The following is a 21633-nucleotide window of genomic DNA, read 5'->3' as shown; positions in this document are numbered from 1 at the left end:
GGCTATGATATCTGAAGTGGTGTTCAAATAATATATAGCAGATTGTGCTCCCCCCTATTTTTAACTCCTCTATATTTGGCTGGAAAAGCAAACAGTTTTTAAATGAGCCATACCCAGTAGATTTAAACACTTAAAGAATATTGAGCCTGCTATGGCAGGGTGAAGTGACTTCCTTCTGACAGGTGTCGGTGGTAGGTAGGAGCAAGAATTTATTTTATTTTATTATTTCACAACATTCATATAGTGCTTGATTGTTATAAAACCTCAACATTGTGTGCATAAAAAGGATGCCTGAGACATGCCATAAGACTTTGTTGGGGCACTATTTGGGTGCCTGCTTCAAAAGCAAAGGGTGACATTCAACTCTAGTCCTACTCAGAGTAGACCTATTGGAATGGATGGACATGACTAACTTAGCTTCATTGATTTCGGTGGGCCTACTCTGAGCAGGATTAGCGTTAACTGCTACCCGAAATATCTGAGGTTACCACTGGCTGTGTTGTGTTCAGATCTGATTCTGGCTTCCATGGGGATCCAGGGTGCTAGTAGTGGTCAGGACCATGGATAGCTCCAAGTGAGCAACTTGCTCTAATGAAGGCAGAGAGCCAACCGAGCCTTTGAAAAGTCTCTGCTTGCAGATTGCCTTTCCCAGGTTCTGCCCTCTTGTGGATAACTTTAGAGTCCTAAAAGGCCAACCCTGCTGCCTGAAGACAGGCACTCCTCTTCTGTCCCATAGCCTGGTATGCTCCCTGTACCACCGGGTGCCTTGGGAGGCACTGGGTTCCCCAGGCTTACAGGAAGGTGTGTGTTAGGGAAGAACAAGCCTTGCTGAAGCTGAGTCAGCATGGCTTCAGCGAAGGTGAGCCCTGTCTCACTGACCTATCAAAGTTATTTGAGAGTGTCAACAACCAAACAGATAAAGGTGGTCCCAGCTCTGCCCCTACAGGCCTGGCGGTACAGGAGATTGCTCTATGGGCTCCTGTCAGCCTTGAGCTCAGGGACCTCCCAAATTCAGCCCCTGAACTTTTTTTTCTGTCTGTGTGTGTATCCTGTTATTCCTTTTTTTAAATAACTTTTTTTATTCAAAATTAAAACAAAACATATTATCCAGAAACATATCATCCTTATTTCCACCCATTTTCCCCCTCCCTCCCCCCATAGAACCCACCCACACCCACCCCACGATTTCCCTCAGTTCCAGTCTTTGATTTCTCTAAAAATGCTGTTTTCTGCATGTTACACAGTTGTATAGATCCTCAAACTATTTAGCAGATTATTATCAATAAAAAGTTTGTGAATGTTTATTCAAAGCCAGCCAAGGAGTCCAGTTCGCTTTGTTGCGTCTTCAAATACTTTGTAAAGGGTTCCCATTCATCTTTAAAGTCACAGTTATCCTTGTCCCTTGGCTTGTATGTCAGTTTTGCCAGTTCTGCATAGTCCATCAATTTTTCTTGCCATGATTCTTTAGTTGGTGTTTCTTCAGTCTTCCATCCTTGTGCTATTAAAACTCTCGCGGCCATTGTCGCATACATGAAGATGTTTTCCAGCTTTTTTGGCAGATCTTTCCCTACAATCCCTAATAAAAATGCTTCAGGTTTTTAAACAAATGTTAAATGGAACATTTTCTTCAGTTCGTTGTATATTCAGCACCTGAACTTGATCTGGATTTATAGCTGGGGATTCTGCTGTCTCTCGTGCTGAATCTTGGTTGCTGCTAGGCTCTGGGGTCATGACAGGCTGTTTGCCCTCCCAGCGACTGACACATGAAGAAACAAGGATTATAGACATATAGAGCAGAGATCTTGCACCCACAGGCTGCCAGTTTGTTTCCAGACCTGTTTCAAGTTGCTCATGTTAATGTTTAAAGTCTTAAGCAATTTGGGCCCAAATACCTGAAAGACTGCCTCCTTTCCTACAGGCCTTCTTGGGTGCTAAGATATGCCCGGGGGGTGGCTCTTGGTTGTCCCAGCATCCTTAAAAGCTCATAAGTTGTGGAACTCCCTCCTTGCAAAGGTGTGTCTTGCATCTTCAGCTGTCAGCGAATCCTGAAGATGCACCTCTTTATGTTCTAGCAAAACAACAAATGCAGTAAGTTTATTTTGCCCTTGACAAGCAAAGACACCAGCAAGGAAAACCATTTCTGGGCAACTTGCAAAGTTGAGTTAAAACAGTATCCTGTTGAAAACTCTTCCCGGGGATGGCTCTGCTGCCACAGCTGAGATGTGGAAGTTCAGCCGAAGGAAAATGTGTAACCGTTTTAGCTCCGCTTAAGGGATTGCCATCCTCCCAGAGTTAGCCAGTGGGAATTCTGGGGAATTTTGGCCGAGGAGAGAGATGGCACCCCCTTTCAGATGCCGCCATTGCGGGTGGGAGAGGGGCAGCGGGAGGGAGAAAGGAGATTAACTTCACATATGTTACTCCACTTGGGCTGGTGGTTCTTGTTTCATGCTATTAATCTTCAGTTATCATTTGATACACTGTTCTGATCACGACTGAGACAAAATCACCTGCTGCTCACTGGGAACATTTTCAGCCGTGTCTAAAATCCGCCCCAAGGTTTTCAACGATTGTTTGCTTTCCAGAAGCATTTGCCAGTCTATCTGCATTTCTCTCTCTCCCTTCCTTCCTTCCTTCCTTTCTCTTTCTCTGTTGACAAAATTTACCTTCATTTATTGGCTATCTAGCACGCACTTGTCGTCCCTGGTTAGCTGGGATCATCTACATAACTAATGAGGAGGCTTTGGATAATAACAACAACAACAACAACAACAACAACAACAACAACAATAATAATAATAATAATAATGAAAAAAATAAATTAATACCCCCACCCATCTGGCTGGGTTTCCCCAGCCAATCTGGGCAGCTTCCAACAAAAGATTAAAAATACGTTAAAACATCAGTCATTAAAAACTTCCCTAAACAGGGCTGCCTTCAGATGTCTTCTAAACGTTGAAATCTCGGCCGAATTAACTTGCCTTCTGTGATCTCAACCTCCTCACTGTGCCCAACCGCTGCCCCCTCCCTTTGATGCCAGGGCTCACAAAGAATCACCTCCAGCATTTTTCACCAAGCTGGATTTGAGAAGCACATATAACCTAGGTATGCCAGGGATTCTTTGGCTGTGAGTCCATCATCTCAGGGGGTTGGACTAGATGACCCTTGAGGGTCCCATCCTACATTGTGATTCTGTGATTAGAGTGCCGGGCTGTGTGTTGGAGAGAAGGGTTGAACGTGGGCGGAAATGCAGTTGTTCTTCCAAAAACAATTGGAGAGGGGAATGGGATTTGGGAGCGGGTAGCATCCAGAGCAAATTACAGAGCACATCTTGCGTGTGTTGTTCTTTCCTAGGGTTCACCGACTTTGGAGTTTCCTGTTTGAAGGCTGAGCAATAACACAAAGGTTGTAATTTATCTTAGTCACTCAACGTCAAGGCAGCCCCTCCGCTCCCAAGTCTGCTGCGCGATCCTCCTGAGGGCACTTCCATCCTTTCCTTTCCCTTTCTTGTTGCAAAGGGCAGGCACATCCTGAGAGAATGTGGCTGTGTGTACTTTGAGCCGAGAGCCACCAGCTCCTCCCGGGATGACATAGTTAAGTGCAAAGCACTTCGGCAATTCCAGCTTGCCCGTAAAAAAGATTATAGGCCCTGGGAAGGGAAGTGGGGGACTTGGGCATCCGTAAAAGTTTAAAGCAAACGGCGGGTTGTGCTGTGGAAGCCCTAGACAGTCTTTCGTTTTATTTTTAGAAAGCAATCTCAGCTACTTTTCCCTGGGGACAATTTGAAACCTAAGGGCTCTACTTTTGCAGATACAGTACAGTGGTACCTGGGGTTACACACGCTTCAGGTTACATACGCTTCAGGTTACATAGGCTTCAGGTTACAGACTCCGCTAACCCAGAAATAGTACTTCAGTTTAAGAACTTTGCTTCAGGATGAGAACAGAAATCGTGCTCTGGCGGTGCAGTGGTAGCAGGAGGCCCCATTAGCTAAAGTGGTGCTTCAGGTTAAGAACAGTTTCAGGTTAAGAATGGACCGCCGGAACGAATTAAGTACTTAACCTGAAGTACTATTGTACTGTATTCTGCATTCAGCTCACTGCCTGTTGTACAGTGTGGCTCAGTGGGCAGAGAAGCTGATTTGTATGTAGACCAGGCTTCCTCAACCTCGGCCCTCCAGATGTTTTTGGCCTACAACTCCCATGATCCCTAGCTAGCAGGACCAGTGGTCAGGGATGATGGGAATTGTAGTCTCAAAACCATTTGGGGGGCCGAGGTTGAGGAAGCCAGATGTAGATGGTCCTAGATTAAATCCCTGACGTTTCCACATAGGGCTGGGTGAAATTCTTTATCTGAAGCCCTGGGAAGCCACTGCCATTCATTGGCAATGCTGAGGACCGCTGGCCTACAGTGGTACCTCGGGTTACATACGCTTCAGGTTACATATGCTTCAGGTTACATACTCCGCTAACCCAGAAATAGTGCTTCAGGTTAAGAACTTTGCTTCACGATGAGAACAAAAATTGTGCTCTGGTGGCGTGGCGGCAGCAGGAGGCCCCATTAGCTAAAGTGGTGCTTCAGGTTAAGAACAGTTTCAGGTTAAGTACGGACCTCCGGAATGAATTAAGTACTTAACCCGAAGTACCACTGTATTTAGAAAAGGCAGCTTCCTTTGTGCTTAATAATGACAGAATTTAACCTACAATCTTAAACACACGCTTTTAACAACAACAATAATAAAAAGCATGGGGCGATCACATCTTATGCACATTTAACTTGTGCGCTTTTGGCTGTATGCTGTTGATGGGTAAAGGGACCCCTGACCATTAGGTCCAGTTCTGGCCGACTCTGGGGTTGCGGCGCTCATCTCGCTTTGTTGGCCGAGGGAGCCAGTGTACAGCTTCCGGGTCATGTGGCCAGCATGACTAAGCCACTTCTGGCGAACCAGAGCAGCGCATGGAAACGCCGTTTACCTTCCCGCCAGAGCGGTACCTATTTATCTACTTGCACTTTGACGTGCTTTCGAACTGCTAGGTTGGCAGGAGCAGGGACCGAGCAACCGGAGCTCACCCCGTCACAGGGATTCGAACCGCCGACCTTCTGATCGGCAAGTCCTAGGCTCTGTGGTTTAACCCACAGCGCCACCCACGTCCCTATGTTGAAGGGAGGCCAATTCAAATTGTGCAAGAGAACTTAAAAGCTGTTTCGTGCCATGTCTGCTTAGGGTTACCTGGCGAGGAAAGAGCTTGTTTGCTGTGGACAAGCCCAACTCTAGGATGCTCAGTTGTGAGACAATCCATGAGTTTCCATGAACCATCTTTGGGCCAGTCTTTGGTTGGGTGGTAAGGTAGAAATATTTTCATAGAATCATAAAACTGTAGAGCTGGATGGGACCCTGAGAGTCATCCCCCTGCAATGCTGGAATCTTTTGCCCAAAGTGGGACTTGAACCCCCGACCCTGAGATTAAGAATCTCATGCTCTGCTATCCCAGCTATCCCAAGTTTTATTTTAATCCACCTGTCCATTAAAATTCTACTGGGGAAGGGCCATGCTAGAACATCTGGCTTGCATGTAGAAAGCCCTGAGTTCAATTCCTGGCATCCCTAGGTGGTGCTGAGATGCCTGAAACCTTGGAGAGCCAATGCCAGTCAGTGTGTAGACCTGGCATAGGCAAACTTGGCCCTCCAGATGTTTTGGGACTACAATTCCCATCATCCCTGACCACTGGCCCTGTTAGCTTGGGATCATGGGAGTTGTAGTCCCAAAACATCTGGAGGGCCGAGTTTGCCTATGACTGGTGTAGACAATACCCAGCTAGAAGCACCAATGATCTGATGGTGTAAGGCAGATTTCTGGGCTCCTATTTAAAGGTAACACCCCCTCCTTTATTTCTTTAATCCAGTTCACCATTTTACACTCTTGTAATTTTCTGCTGATGTGTTTTGGCTGCAGGCCAGGACCTGAGACTCTGCGCTCATATGGTTTCAATAAAACAACAACAACCCCCGAACGCAGACAATACGTCTTCTCGAACATGGCTTCCTGTAAGATTGGAGGGCGATAGCGAGCAGCTAATATTTTATCAGAAGCAGATAGATATCTGATGCTGTGGATCTGTATTAGCTAGGAAAGTATCATGGACGCAACAGTTTGTGGAACGAGCCCATCAGTCTTTCGGACAAAGAAGTGAGCAATGTTTTATTTTGCAGAGATTCTTAGATTTAGCTGCGTTACTGAAGAGGAGGCGTTTGGCAATGGGAGATTAGATTAGGCAGCATCCCTCTGCATTTTAGCGGCTGGCATTTGATTCCTATCTCCGTGCATCTTTTCTCAAGCATTTGGCTAAGGCTTATCTAGCTGCCTCTTGCAGGCTTGTTAGCCTGCTAGGAGTGATGCAGGCTGACAGCAGGATCCGAACTGGCAGCAGCACAGAAGCAAAAAGAGAGATAAGTTGTCTGAGTGAAGATTATAAGGCAACTCCCAATGACTAAAGCGGAGGAAGGCGATATTCTGGTTTTGTTTTGTTTTTTAAATTAAAAAACCCACTTGTGCTAGCGTTGCATCTCACCTCTGTGCGTAGCTGCCAACTGTTCCCTTTTCTTGCGAGGAATCCTATTCGGAATAAGGGAATTTCCCTTAAAAAAGGGGAAAAGTTGACAGCTATGCCTCTGTGTGCTTAGTAGCCAGAGGAGCCCAATAAGAACTGCCTGGCCAGATCAAACTGAATCTCTAGTCTAGTATTCTGTTTCCAGCAATAGATGGGATAATCCATGGGGTGCAAAAAACTTCAGGTTTGTTCCAAACATAGGAGGCAATTGCTAGGGGCTTCTAGCAGAGAGGGCAGGTTGAACAGGCAACCACAACAAGGAGGAGTAGGAGAGGCTGCAGAAAGGCCAGCAGGCAGCAAGGTTTGGCCAAACCAGGGGCCCCAGCAGGAACCCAATGGAGCCAACCTCTCATTGACCTGAAGATGCAACCTATATGGCTTCACATATAGAACTGAATTTTCATTTTATTTATTTGCATTTGTTTTGGGGTTGTTGTTGTTTTGCAAATGCCTCCACACTCAAGCAAGGAGTTGCAAATGTGAAATTGGGCTTGGCAGCCTGCATCTATGCTGGGGAGGGGTTTGGTTTTTAAAAAATATATATATATTTCATTGCAGTGAATCAAACAAATTGATGCAATAAAAATAAGGGAGGTACAAAAAAGCAGTGCAGTATATCCAGAAAAAAACTTAATATTAGGTTGGTAGAGAACTTAAGATCACGAGGAATGCCAAATGTCATGTTGTGCTGTACAGAGGGAGTCCTGTGGGTCTGCATTTGTTGTATATAAAACAAAACCCTACCAAAAAAGCGTATAATTTTTCAGGGTATTCCAAGCTTTTGGCAACACATAATTTACAAGTTGTTGTCCCTCCCCCCCAGCCAATGCTAAACTCCACATTAAAAAAAAAATACAAAAGTGAAAGTTTCAAGTTCTGTAAGGTTTTCCATTTTGGGGCAATTTTGAGGTTCTGGCAACCACCGCCGTCTCCGTCAAGAGTTCCCGAGAGCTGAAACCTTTCAGCTGATTGTCCCATAGATTTAGTAAACAAAGCTCTTGTGAAATTGGAACAGGATGTTTGGGTAATCTCTCGACAAATCAATGTCCAGAATGGAAGTATCTATACTCTGAAGGTGCTCTGGCTGCCAGTGTGGTACAGTGGTTATTGTTTTGGACTAGGACCTGGGAGACCTGGGTTCAAATCTCGCACCCAGCCATGAGGCTCACTGGGTGATTTTGGAGGCCCATCACTGCCTCTCAGCCCAAACTCACAAGGTGGCTGTTCTGGGGGTTATATGAAGAGGGGGAGAACTATGTCCGCCACCTTGAGCTCCTTGGGGTGGGGTGTAAATGCAAAAAACAAGCAAGAAGGCACAGACTGTGGTGTCATCAATTCAGTCCTTATAATGAGTGGAAACCTCTATTAACCACTGTGGTGAAGAGTTTTAGCGGATGGAGCATTGGGCTAAGACTTTGTTCTGCCACGAAACTTACTGGGTGAGAGTGGACCATAGCTGTCCACTTTTCCCTTTTCCTGCAAGGAATCCTATTCGGAATAAGGGAATTTCCTTTTAAAAAAGGGAAACGTTGACAGCTATGGACTGAGCCAGTTACAAACTCTCAACCCTAACCCACCTCATCCAGGTTGCATACCCTCTAACATTTATCCATTTAAAATAGGGACGTCCTTTTTAATAATAATAATAATAATAATAATAATAATAATAATAATAATACCTCACCAATCTGACTGGATTGCCATGGCCAATCTTGGCAACTTCCAACATATATAAAACATAATAAACCATTTAACATTTTTTTAAAAAACCTTTCCTATACGGGGTTGCCTTCAGATGTATTCTAAAGCGTGGCTTGGGGAAGATACCCTCCAACATTTATCTGATGAAAATAGGGGTGTCCTAAGGGAAAGAGGGGATGCGGGTGGCGCTGTGGGTTAAACTACAGAGCCTAGGACTTGCCGATCAGAAGGTCGGCGGTTCGAATCCCCGCAACGGGGTGAGCTCCCATTGCTCGGTCCCTGCTCCTGCCAACCTAGCAGTTCGAAAGCACGTCAAAGTGCAAGTAGATAAATAGGTACCGCTCCAGTGGGAAGGTAAACGGCGTTTCCGTGCGCTGCTCTGGTTCGCCAGAAGCGGCTTAGTCATGCTGGCCACATGACCCGGAAGCTGTACGCCGGCTCCCTTGGCCAATAAAGCGAGATGAGCGCCGCAACCCCAGAGTCGGTCACGACTGGACCTCATGGTCAGGGGTCCCTTTACCTTTAAGGGAAAGAGGGACATTCTGGGATCAAATCAGAAACCAGGATGGCTTCTGTAAATCCAGAAAATAGGGACCTTTGGAAGTTCTGGAGGTTGTTGTGTGGATTAAATGAGGAGAGGGAGAATTGTGCACCCAACCTTGTGCTCCTTAGCCAGGGGGAAGATGGCTATAAATGCAGTCGCGAAATAAATAAATAAACTGCCTGCCTAACAGGGCAGCTGTGAGCGGATATGGGAACAGAGCCGTGTACCCCACCTTGAATTCCCTGGAGGGAATAGTGGGGTCGTTTGCGAGGTTAAAATGGGGATAACGCCCAATATGTTACCCCTGAGCAACATAGACAGATAGAAAAATAAACGGATAAATATTGCTATCCTTCCCCGCCCCCGAGATATACTCCCTGGAAGCAGCTCTGCATGAATCCTTCAGGTTAAATTAGATCAACCTGCATTAATTGTCTGCCTCTAAATATATTGTATTTGGCCCAGAAAGTCATATAAATCAAGGATTTAAAAAGTCCTCGTCCCAAGCAGGTGGAACCTCTGTTTCCATGTAAAAACATATTTCTACTTTGGCACTCGCCCTACAGGATTCTCTCATAATCCAGGGCTCTTTCTTTTACTTTTTTTTTTAAAAAAAGGAAATATTTATGAAACGTATAAAACATAAGTCCTTCTTTCCAACCAGCTTTCTAGATTCCTTGCCAAGCGTAGTTTTCTCTGAGCCATAGGAAGCTGGAGGGAGAGGGTTTTTCGGTTTTTTTACAGGAATCTTTGCAGAAATGTCCTCCTTGCGGAATACACATTGCTTACATTACAGCACAGTCCCCAATGGGGAGAGTAAGAACTTTTTGCTGCTCTTTTTCAGCTCAGGGGCCATGTTCCCTTCTGGGCAGGCTTACAGGGGCCACATGAGAAAAGTAAAAATGTCAATGTAAAAAAAAGGGAGGGGGGCCAATGGCAGAGGAGTATATTCCAGAACAAGTCATCACAATTAAAATACAGTGGTGCCTTGGGTTAAGTACTCGTTCCGGAGGTCCATTCTTGACCTGAAACTGTTCTTAACCTGAAGCACCACTTTAGCTAATGGGGCCTCCTGCTGCCGCTGCGCCGCCGGAGCACGTTTCTGTTCTCATCCTGAAGCAAAGTTCTTAACCCGAGGTACTATTTCTAGGTTAGCGGAGTCTGTAACCTGAAGCATATGTAACCCAAGGTACCACTGTAACTTGGGACCAGTTTAACAACTTGGGACCAGTTTTCCTGCAAGAAAACTGCAGAGGAGGTCAACCAAGATGATCAAGGATTGGGAAACTAAGCTTTAGGAGGAGCGCTTCAAGGAGCTGAGTATGTTTAGCCTGGAAAAGAGGAGACTGAGAGGAGATATGAGAGCCTTCCTCAAATATCTCAAGGTCTGTCACATGGAAGAGGGAACATGCTTGTTTTCTCCTGCTCTGGACGGGAGAAGTTGAACCAATGGCTTCAAGTTACAAGAAAGGAGATTCTGACTAAACATTCGGTAAAAACATTCTGACAGTGAGAGCTGTTTGACAACGGAGAAGTCTCCCTCTGGAGGTTGTGGACTCTCCTTCCTTGGAGGCTTTTAAGCAGAGGTTGGGTGGTCATCTGTCATGGATGCTTCAGCTGAGATTCCTGCATTGCATGGGGTTGGACTAGATGACCCTGGGGTCCCTTCCAACTCTATGGTTCTATGATCACCTTACCCTAGATAAGCGCACTCGGTCGCTTTCATTTGTAGAACTGGCACAGTTAACAGGCACCACATAATACCCACAATACCCATTTAATCTGTCAGAACACACACTTTGAAACTCCCTGCCTATTGACAACACTGCACTCTTTTTGCTGCCTGCTGAAAATACAGTGATACCTTTGGTGGCGAACGGGATCCGTTCCGGAGGCCCGTTCGCAACATGAAAAGAGTGCAACCCACACCGGCGCGTCTGCGATTCGGTGCTTCTGCGCATGCGCGTGACGTCATTTTGCGCTTCTGCACATGCGCAAGCGGCAAAACCCGGAAGTAATCTGAAATAACATAACATGAAGCAAACGTAACATGAGGTATGACTGTATTTCTGTTTCAAGCCTACCTAGATAGGTAGAATGTTGGCACGTTGTCAGGAGTGGGCCAGCAATAAATCACAAGGAGTAAGTCAAGTTAATTGTTTATTAGAAGAAACCAGGCCTGCTCAGGAGTTGCAGGCCTATTGAGCACAGCAACTCTTAATCTCGGTAGGTCTACCCTCTATGAGGCAGCTGTGGAGACTGAGGGTCCCTGACTTCCCACAGCTGCCCCACTCGCACTGGCCGTCGTTCTCCTTCCTAGCAGCTACAGTGGTACCTTGGTTCTCAAATGTTTTGGTACTCAAACAACTTGGAACCCAAACACTGCAAACCTAGAAGTAAGTGTTCCAGTTTGTGAACTTTTTTGGAAGCCGAATGTGCTCCGTTTTGAGTGTTACACTTCCATTTCGAGTTCCATACTTCTGTTTTTGCTATTTATTTTGCGTTTTTGTTTTTGCGGCACTTTTTGTTTTTGCGAAGGTTTGGAACCCTGTTCAGCTACTGCTTGGTTGATTGTGTGACTGCAGTACATTGTTTACTGCTTTTATTTTATATCAGTGGTCTCATTAGATAGTAAAATTCATGTTAAATTGCTGCTTTAGGGGTTGTTTTTAAAAGCCTGGAACAGATTAATCCATTTTGCATTACTTTCTATGAGAAATCACGCCTTGGTTTTGGAATGCTTTGGTTTTGGAACGGACTTCCAGAACGGATGAAGTTTGAGAACCAAGGTATCACTGTACATTAGGAAAGACCTACCAGCTAAGGTCATTCTCTCACAAAGAAACATGTCTGGCTAGATCAGCAGCCTCTTCCTCCTCCCTTAGAATCTAACTCCAGGACACCAAGAATTGAAAGGGACTCTGTTACAAAAACTGCTTTTTTCCCTTAGCAGGCTTCCTCAACCTCGGCCCTCCAGATGTTTCTGGCCTACCACTCCCATGATCCCTAGCTAGCAGGACCAGTGGTCAGGGATGATGGGAACTGCAGTTTCAAAACATCTGGAGGGCTGAGGTTGAGGAAGCCTGCTTTATCGGGTATCCAAGAGCCCGTATAGAGTCCTTAAGTTGGTTCCCTATTGGTAGGAGAAAACAACCAGAGGCCAACCAGAGAATATTTAGAAGCAAAGCAGCTCGTAAGTCTAATCTGTATTGTTGTTGAATCACCTTGTTGGGCAGAGTGAGCTAAGATATTTGAAGATTCTGTGTTTAGTGAGATAGGCAGTTCTAGTATTTTTTTCTAAATTTGCACCCGTACCTACAAATTTGTTGTTGCTTAGTCGTTTAGTCATGTCCGACTCTTCATGACGCCACGGACCAGAGCACGCCACGCACTTCTGTCTTCCACTGCCTCCCGCAGTTTGGTCAAACTCATGCTGGTAGCTTCGAGAACACTGTCCAACCATCTCATCCTCTGTCGTCCCCTTCTCCTTGTGCCCTCCATCTTTCCCAACATCAGGGTCTTTTCCGGGGAGTCTTCTCTTCTCATGAGGTGGCCAAAGTACTGGAGCCTCAGCTTCAGGATCTGTCCTTCCAGTGAGCACTCAGGGCTGATTTCCTTAAGAATGGAGAGGTTGGATCTTCTTGCAGTCCATGGGACTCTCAAGAGTCTCCTCCAGCACCAGAATTCAAAAGCATCAATTCTTTGGCGATCAGCCTTCTTTATGGTCCAGCTCTCACATACATCACTACTGGGAAAACCATAGCTTTAACTATACGGACCTTTGTTGCAAGGTGATGTCTCTGCTTTTTATATTTGAGACCTTTAATCATGAGTAGGCAAACTAAGGCCCGGGGGCCAGATCCGGCCCACGCCTTCTAAATCCGGCCCGCGGACAGTCCTGGAATCAGCGTGTTTTTACATGAGTAGAATGTGTGCTTTTATTTAAAATGCATCTCTGGGTTATTTGTGGGGCATAGGAATTCGTTCTTTTTTTTTTTTCCAAAATATAGTCCGCCCCCCCATAAGGTCTGATGGACAGTGGACCGGCCCCCTGCTGAAAAAGTTTGCTGACCCCTGCCTTAAATTCTCATAACACCGCCAACCCATATTACCAAAGCCGTAGCATTCTGTTCCTCTTCCCTCTGGACTGTGAAACACTTGCTTTTCCCAAGCTGGTAAATGCATGCAGCTGGAAATTGCTTCGGTGTGCGCACACTAAAAAAAGAAAGAAAAAAGAGAAGAATCTGAGCTCAGATTTGAAAATAGATTTCAGGTCTCCTGCGAAGGCTAATCAGGAACCTCCGGGGATTTCCAGAGGAGGTAAAAGGTTGCTTAGGAAGCAGCTTTGTACCTCGATTAACATCTGCAGATTTGTTGTAAGGGAAAGTCTTGGGAGCTCTGGGAGCCGCACATCTGCTTGGCAGATGAGCTACCTAAAAGCGTACAACAAGAGGGGCTTTTGTGATGGCAGCAAGGCACATCTGGGGAGAGGGAAGTTTGGATGCCTGCCTTTTGCCATCCTTGAAAAAAAAGCGAGGAAAGGGGATAAAGCAGGCTTGGAAGGAACTGAAGTCCAGCTGTGGTGTGCACACATGCCATTTACTCCAGAGGAATCCCACAGCAGCAGATGGGATGCAGTGCTGAAGGAAAGTGGAGGTTCAAGGCCTGGGCTCCTTGGGATGGACCTGCCTCCGCAAAGAAGATACAGTGGTACCTTGGATCTCAAACGCCTTGGTACTCAAATGCCTTGGTTCTCAAACACTGAAAACCCAGAAGTAAGTGTTCCGGTTTTTGAATGTTCTTCGGAAGCCAAACGTCCAATGCGGCTGTCGGCTATTGTTTCTGGGGTGCCTGCACCAATCGGAAGCTGTGCCTTGATTTTCAAACATTTCGGAAGTCAAGTGGACTTCCGGAACGGATTAGGCACTTTTTGTTTTTGCTGTTTATTTTGCATTTTTGTTTCTGAGGCTTTTTCGGTTCATTTGTTTTTGTGACTGTGTGGAACCCAGTTCAGCTACTGATAGATTGATTGCGGAAAAAAAATTAATTTTGATTTTTATCATCTACAATACTGTCTTATTTATTTTATAGTAGAGTATATTGATTATTGCTTTCGTTTTATGGATCAATGGTCTTGTTTATGTTAAATTGCTGTTTTAGGGGTTGTTTTTAAAAGTCTGGAACAGATAAATCCATTTTGCATTACTTTCTAAGGGAAAGCGCACCTTGGTTTTGGAACACTTTAGTTTTGGAACGGACTTCTGGAACGGATGAAGTTTGAGAACCAAGGTACCACTGTATTTATCTTGAAATGGTTAGCCTGAGCTGCCGGGCCTCCTGCAAAATCAGGCCTCTGGGGTCCCATGTGGAAATGGCGACAATGATAGCCGTCACAAAGGAATGGGTAGGCAGAAAGAAACCGTTAGTGATAGATCCTCTAGTTGTTGGATGAACTCCTTGAGGGATGCTGCGGGGATTTTTGCAAAGGCTGTTAAGAAAGCACAAAAGGGGAACACTCTGGAAAGTTTTCTGTCCTGAAATCTGGCCAGCACAGATATATGAATGAGGCCTCTGAATTGAAGGCGCATTGGAATGCCTCCTTCCATTTTTTAAATCCCTGCAAGTAGAAAACCAGTCAAATGACTGGATTAGAAGCACTCCCCCTGAAGATCTGGTTTTCTACTTGCAGGGAGTCTCTCAGAACCTTTCTGAAATTTGCAATGAAGAGAATTTTGGAAGAACTGTTTTTAAACGTGTGATTTTTTTTTTGGCATATGGAATTACCTGACTTTCCAGAGTGAAACCAATGCCTTAGAAACCCTCCATTGGCCCATATTTCTTCAGTTTGCAGTCATAGAAGGTGCTGCATGGAGGTTTGACACAGCTTACAGTCCATTCACGTTTTCCTCCCACTGAAGTCCAGATGGGCGTGAAACACACCTCGATAAAACACTACAATAAAAGGAAACTTGGTGTAAAAACACAGCTTGATATCATACAGCCCCTAGCACAGTGTGTTACGATGGCTGCAGCGTTCTGAAAAATCATTAAGTGGTCTGTCAAGACACCAAACAATTTTCAAGTGGTCCGGGTGGGTTGGGAAGGTTCTCCTGGCCCTGCGTTACATGACTGATTGCTAGGGGAAAGCCCCGGAGAGGAGGGGACTTTCAGTCTTGGCAACTGATTTTCGTGGAGTAAGACCACTGGAAATGAGCTGCTCCGCTCATTAGGCCTGACACTCAACCAAATCTGTGGGGTTCGTGTTTTTGCTAATACAGTGGACGCTTGGGTTGCGAACGTGATCCGTGCGGGATGCATGTTCGCAACCCGCAGCAGTGCGTCTGCGCATGTGCAAAGTGCGATTTAGCGCTTCTGTGCATGTGCGACTGCCGAAACCTGGAAGTAACCCGTTCTGGTACTTCTGGGTTTCGGCAGGTGCGTAACCCAAAAAAACGCAACCTGAAGCGGCTGTAACCCGAGGTATGACTGTAAAGAGTTCAACTTCGAACAGTGTGATTACTGACCAGCATGCTCCGGCAACAGTGACAATCTTGTGGGAGGGAGTTCCATAGATTAACCATGCCCTGCCCTGAAGGAATTCTTTGTTCTAGGTTTGCTGAATCTTCCTTCATTCCTCTTCATTGAATGACCATGAGTTTTGGCATTAATGAGGGAGAGAGAGCAATTTGTTGCTGCTGTTTAAAATATTGCTGCTGAAGAACCTGCCGTGGGAGGCTCACCTTAACCCCGTCCTCTTTTTCTTCTCTGGTAGATTCTCCTCCAACCTGTTGTCCTCCCCCCACCCCACCCTGCTCCCTTGGACTACAATTCCCATCAGCCTCAAGCCAGCATAGGCTGGAGAAGGATGGTCTACACTGTGGCCATAGCTTTGCCAATGCTGCCATCTAGTGGCTCGATATATAGCACTGTTGCTATTGCCTTGGTCCAAGTGGCTAATTTCATAAAATGTGTGAGTCCACAAGCAGTGGCCCTTACTGTTGTATGTCTCTGTCTTCTGATACTTGAAGGAAGAGATGGATGGATGAAACTTGGCGCAGTCAGTATTTATTTGCGTTCATGCATTAATTTGCTAAAACTGCTGAGAATCTTGCAACTAATCTGTAATGAAAGAAAACGATGTTCCTTGGTTTGGAGATCAATACGCACCGTGAAGTATCTTTTTGTGTATTTTTGATTCTTTATACAAATATTTGTCCCTAGAGGAGATTTCATTAATCTATAGTTGATCTAATAAAATAGTTCATTGAATGATGGGGATTGGGAGTGGAGATGTTTCCCCCCCAAAATGACTTTCTTCTTGACCAATACTTGCTGAAAAATTATGGCTGACAGTCCCCAGATACACTGGTGGTTCTTTGCAACTCTCATTGTAATTTGACAACTCTCAGCACCCTTAACAAACTACAGCTCCCAGAACTCTTTGGGGGAAGTCATGACTGTTTAAAGTTGTGTCATAGTGCGTTAAATTTATGGTGCAAATGTAGCCTTAAAGACATTCTGTTGCTGTCAGGGGGAAACTGTATAGAGAAGAAACATGGCAGCCCCATGTAAACACTGGAGGCAGCCATGTTCCCCCCCCCCCCCTTACGATTGGCATCTTGAAGCCAACTGCTTATTTATTTTCATATTCAACCTAGGAAAGAGGGTTTTTCTTGACATTTAGTTGTGCCAAATACAAATAACTTGTTAGAATCCGCCACTCAGAAAGTCTTTTTTGGCTGAACAGTGGGGCAGAAGCAAACAATAAATGTTAATACATACATGAAAATGAAAAGAATGGCAAATATTTCAAAATGTTGTTAATTTGTTTTTAACTGTGTTTCCCCGTCCCCCTTTTTAGAATGTATGAATTGCACGAGACTCACAGATATGACTGAGAGGCTGAACACCCTTGAAGCCAAGGTAAAGTATTATTATTATTTCTATTACTACTACTACTAAAAGGTAAAGGGACCCCTGACCATTAGGTCCAGTCGTGGCTGACTCTGGGGTTGCGGCGCTCATCTCGCTTTATTGGCCGAGGGAGCTGGCGTACAGCTTCCGGGTCATGTGGCCAGCATGACTAAGCCGCTTCTGGCGAACCAGAGCAGTGCACGGAAACGCTGTTTACCTTCCCGCCATTTACCTATTTATCTACTTGCACTTTGACGTGCTTTTGAACTGCTAGGTTGGCAGGAGCAGGGACTGAGCAACGGGAGCTCACCCCGTCGCGGGGATTCGAACTGCCGACCTTCTGATCAGCAAGCCCTAGGCTCTGTGGTTTAACCCACAGCGCCACCTGCGTCGTCTACTACTACTACCACTACTGTCTATCACCTGCCCTTCACCCCAAGGTCCCAGGGTGGGCTACAGCAATTAAAACACATTACAGTACAGTTTAAAACAATAAGCTTCTCAAGGAAGAGTTGGATAGGCTAAGGGCTCTTATGCTCTTATGCTCTTATGCCCTAGAATCATAGAATCTTAGAGTTGGAAGGGATCCCAGAGGTCATCTAGTCCAACCCCTGCAGTGATGGAGTCACAGCCCAAGAATGGCCATCCAACCCCTGTTTAGAAATCTCCAGTGAAGGAGAGTCTACCACCTTCCAAGGACTCCATTCCATTATCGAACAGCTCTTGTTGTCAGAAAGTTCTTCCTAATGTTTAGTCGGAATCTCCTTTCTTCTCACTTGAAGCCATTGGTTCATGTCCTCCCCTCTGGAAAAGGAGAAAACAAGCTTGCTCTGTCTTCCATGTGACAGCTCTGTAGATATCTGAATCTGGCTATCATACCTCTCTTAGTCTCCTCTTTTGCAGGCTAAACATTCAAAGCTTGCTCCATACAGCAAGAAAGATTCTGTTCAATCTTGTAGGGTGGGCTTCCTATTTTTTAGACCAGCTTCCCCCAAACCTTGTAGCTTTCCAGATGTTACTGGACTACAACTTCCATCCTCCCTCCCCGGTGACTATGTCAGGTGAGGCTGATGGGCATTGGGCGAGTCCATCATCATCTGGAGGGCTGCAGGCTCTCTCCATCCCTGCTGTACAGTGTCTGCCCAGATGCCCAGTTTCTGGGGAACACAAGGAGGCAAAGGCTACTGGATTCGGGTCCTGCTTGTGGGATCCCCAGAATCACCTTGTTGGGCAGAGTGAGCTAAGATATTTGAAGATTCTGTGTTTAGTGATAGGCAGTGATTTAGTGTTTAGTGATAGGCAGTTCTAGTATTTTTTTCTAAATTTGCACCCGTACCTACAAATTTGTTGTTGTTTAGTCGTTTAGTCATGTCCGACTCTTCGTGACCCTATGGACCAGAGCACGCCAGGCACCCCTGTCCTCCACTGCCTCCCGCAGTTTGGTCAAACTCATGCTGGTAGCTTCGAGAACACTGTCCAGCCATCTCGTCCTCTGTCGTCCCCTTCTCCTTTTCCCCTCCATCTTTCCCAACATCAGGGTCTTTTCCAGGGAGTCTTCTCTTCTCATGAGGTGGCCAAAGTATTGGAGCCTCAGCTTCACGATCTGTCCTTCCAGTGAGCACTCAGGGCTGATTTCCTTAAGAATGGAGAGGTTTGATCTTCTTGCAGTCCATGGGACTCTCAAGAGTCTCCTCCAGCACCAGAATTCAAAAGCATCAATTCTTTGGCGATCAGCCTTCTTGATGGTCCAGCTCTCACTTCCATACATCACCACTGGGAAAACCATAGCTTTTACTATACGGACCTTTGTTGGCAAGGTGATGTCTCTGCTTTTTAAGATGCTGTCTAGGTTTGTCATTGCTTTTCTCCCAAGAAGCAGGCGTCTTTTAATTTCATGACTGCTGTCACCATCTGCAGTGATCTACCTACAAATTAGCACATGCAAACTTGGGTCCTCTTTCACCTCTTCCTTTTGGTGATGCATCTCCTCTGTTTTTGGACAAGATGCCCCCCTAGCCACTCTGTACCCCATCCATCCTTCTCCGTGGCTTTGCATTCAGGCGGCGAGTGTCCTTCATCTGGCTGTGAGGACAGCCCTGATCCACACACGCTCTTTGAAGCCCCATTTAATGACTAGATTCCTCGCATGACCACATTCCCTAGCCTGTTATTGTGAAACCCGCCCACATCTTTTAACAAAAACCCTCCGGAGTGCAAAATAAATGTCTGCTATAAATCCTAGCTTCCAGGCACTCTGTCTCAAACCTTCCAGTATTTGACCTGAGCTGGTGTCCCCCAGTCCAGTGGAAGAAGCAGGCCAGGATGATCGGAACATCACAAAATAACATGACACAAATCACAGATACGATTGATTCCCTATGAGATTGATAGAATGACCCGCATCATTTCTGCATGGCTACAGTTTCCTATAACGTGGTCCCGCTTTTCCAATGGGTTCCAAAATGGAAAAAATGAATTCTTTTCTTCCTATATACATACAAATGTAAGGCCGTCATCACGCAGCCCTCATTGGAGGATTGGCTCATCACAGTCCTTGATTTGCATGAAGTCAGGCATAGGCAACAACTCCCAAGGCCAAGGCACTTTGGGGCCTTCCAATGTTTTTTGTTATGAGGGGGCCGCCATCCCTATTATTCAGAGGGTGGAAGAGGGCGAATATGGAGCCGAGTGCAGCTTGGCTTCGGTGGCTGGTGGCTCCTGCTGCTGCAGCCACCACTGGCCAACGGTAACTTGGCCGCTGGCCTGTGGGGCCATGCTACCGCTGTGTTTGGGTCCATGCCTGGCTCCTCATGATGTCGTGAAGGAGCGTCTCCACCCACATCGTTCTGCCCGGACACTGAGGTCCAGTTCAGAGGGCCTTCTGGCAGTTCCCTCACTGTGAGGTTACAGGGAACCAGGCAGAGGGCCTTCTCGGTGGTGGCGCCTGCCCTGTGGAATGCCCTCCCATCAGATGTCAAGAAATAAACCACTATCTGACTTTTAGAAGACATCTGAAGGCAGCCCTATTTAGGGAAGTTTTTAATGTTTGATGTTTTATCATATTTTTCATATTCTGTGGGGAGCTGCCCTGAGTGGCTGGGGAGGCCAGGCCAGATGGGTGGGGTATAAGTATATGATGATGATGATGTCAGGACGTCGCGTTGGACCCTGCAATCTTTTTCAGAAGTTGGTGCTTTTGAAGTCAGGAGCAAAAAGAGAAGGCAGGTTTTTAAATGGTGGTTTTAAACAACAGCAGGGGTTTGAATAAAGTAGTGATAGAGCTGCTGTGAGGAGCTGAGGGGTTTGGCTGAACGAGTATTGTGTGGCCCCTGTAACAGTTCCAGTTCTGCAGATCAAATTGGTTGGAGTTCGGCATTTGCAGGGTAAGAAAATGACCTCACAGTTAAACTGGTCTCTCAAGCTGTTTGCGGCTCCAGTTGATTGTTGTGTCTTGAATCCAGATCCTTCTGCTCGAGGCTGCAGAGCAGGCTCCGCCGTCGGAAAACGACCTGCCGATGGCAAAGACGACAGTCCCCACGTGGTACGACGACTTGGTGCCAGACGCCATTCCCCTGGCCAATCCAGGGACCATCCTGAGGAAAGCAACAGGACCCATCGGTGAGCAAACTGCAGAGAATCCTTTCCCTGCCCATCACACTGTGTGAAGGAGGAGCCGATCAGACTGCAGCTGACCTGTGTCGCTTTTGCATGCAATTATCTGTAATTTTATTTGTTTACTTGCAGCCCAAGTCCGCTCCATCCTACCTCTGTATTACAGTGCTTTATTGCATTTATTCGCTTGCAGCATTTATACTTGGCTGTTTTGCAATAGCTGCTCTTAGTTCAATAAATTAATTTAATTGGTTAACATTTTTCTCATGGGGTTGTCGCCCAAGTTAGACCACAAGGAAAGCTCTGATAAATCAACAGAGGGCCATTGAGTCCAGTATATTGTTTACTGTAGTAGCGGACCAGGAAGTTACAAAGGCAACAAACAGCCCAAACAGATAGAAAAAATACTGTGATTTTTTTTTAAAAAAGTTGTAAAATATATAGTACAGTGGTCCCTTGGTTTACAACCATAATCTGTTCCGGAGGTCCGTTTGTAAACCAAAACAGGTTGTAACCCAAGGCGCGCTTTCGCCAATGGGGCCTCCCCCCCCAAAAAAAATTGTTTGTAATAAAAAAAAAAGGGTTGTAATCCAAAAAAAGGTTGCGAACTGGGACACATACTTCCGAGTTTGATGTATTTGTAATCCAAAATGTATGCAAACCAAGGTACCACTGTATATGGAATTTGCCATTAACTCATCAGCGCCATCTGGTGTTACATTTGTATAATGCACTTAAAACACACTTAAAACGTTCTATTTGCAGCTGTATAGCTGAGTCCCTGGTATGGCTAGCATTGGAGCTCACCCTCCTCCAGAGACAGGAGAGAGCCTCTTCCCATTTTTGATGGTGTTTGATGACATTTTCAGACCTGTGCCCCACGGAGGACCTTAAGTTCCATAAATAGCAACACCCTAGTGGTCCCGGGCCCTAAGGAAGTTAGATTAGCCTCAACCAGAGCCAGGGCCTTTTCAACACTGGCTCCGGCCTGGTGGAACGCTCTGTCTCATGAGACCAGGGCCCTGCAGGATCTGATCTCTTTCCGCAGGGCCTGTAAGGCATTTTCTTGCAGAGTCTGCCAGTGTATGTTTGTGTGTGTTTTCATTTTGAATCCTACTGGCTCATCTCTCCACCCAAGCCCATCGCTTGGGTTGACCTGTGTGAATTGCACTCTGCTGTTGCTCAAGCTGCTTTCTTCCATGTTGCATATTTGTTTTCAGCTTCACACGTACATCTTCTCTGCAAAGAGGTGCAGCT

The 21633-nt window shown here is 45.9% G+C and overlaps 1 protein-coding gene across 6 annotated transcripts in view; it reads left to right on the top strand.

Moving 5' to 3' along the window:
* Positions 1-21633, top strand: part of COL26A1 (collagen type XXVI alpha 1 chain) — a 95374-nt gene that overhangs the window by 60113 nt on the left and 13628 nt on the right. For all 6 annotated transcript variants that reach the window (XM_053367911.1, XM_053367910.1, XM_053367908.1 and 3 more), the window contains 2 exons: positions 16712-16773; positions 20226-20382. In XM_053367911.1, the coding sequence (XP_053223886.1) occupies positions 16712-16773; positions 20226-20382 (219 nt within the window). The remainder of the gene's footprint in view (positions 1-16711; positions 16774-20225; positions 20383-21633) is intronic.

The sequence above is a fragment of the Podarcis raffonei genome, chromosome 15 (assembly GCF_027172205.1).
Source record: "Podarcis raffonei isolate rPodRaf1 chromosome 15, rPodRaf1.pri, whole genome shotgun sequence".
Taxonomy (NCBI): domain Eukaryota; kingdom Metazoa; phylum Chordata; class Lepidosauria; order Squamata; family Lacertidae; genus Podarcis; species Podarcis raffonei.
This window is presented reverse-complemented; position numbering and strand designations above follow the sequence as displayed.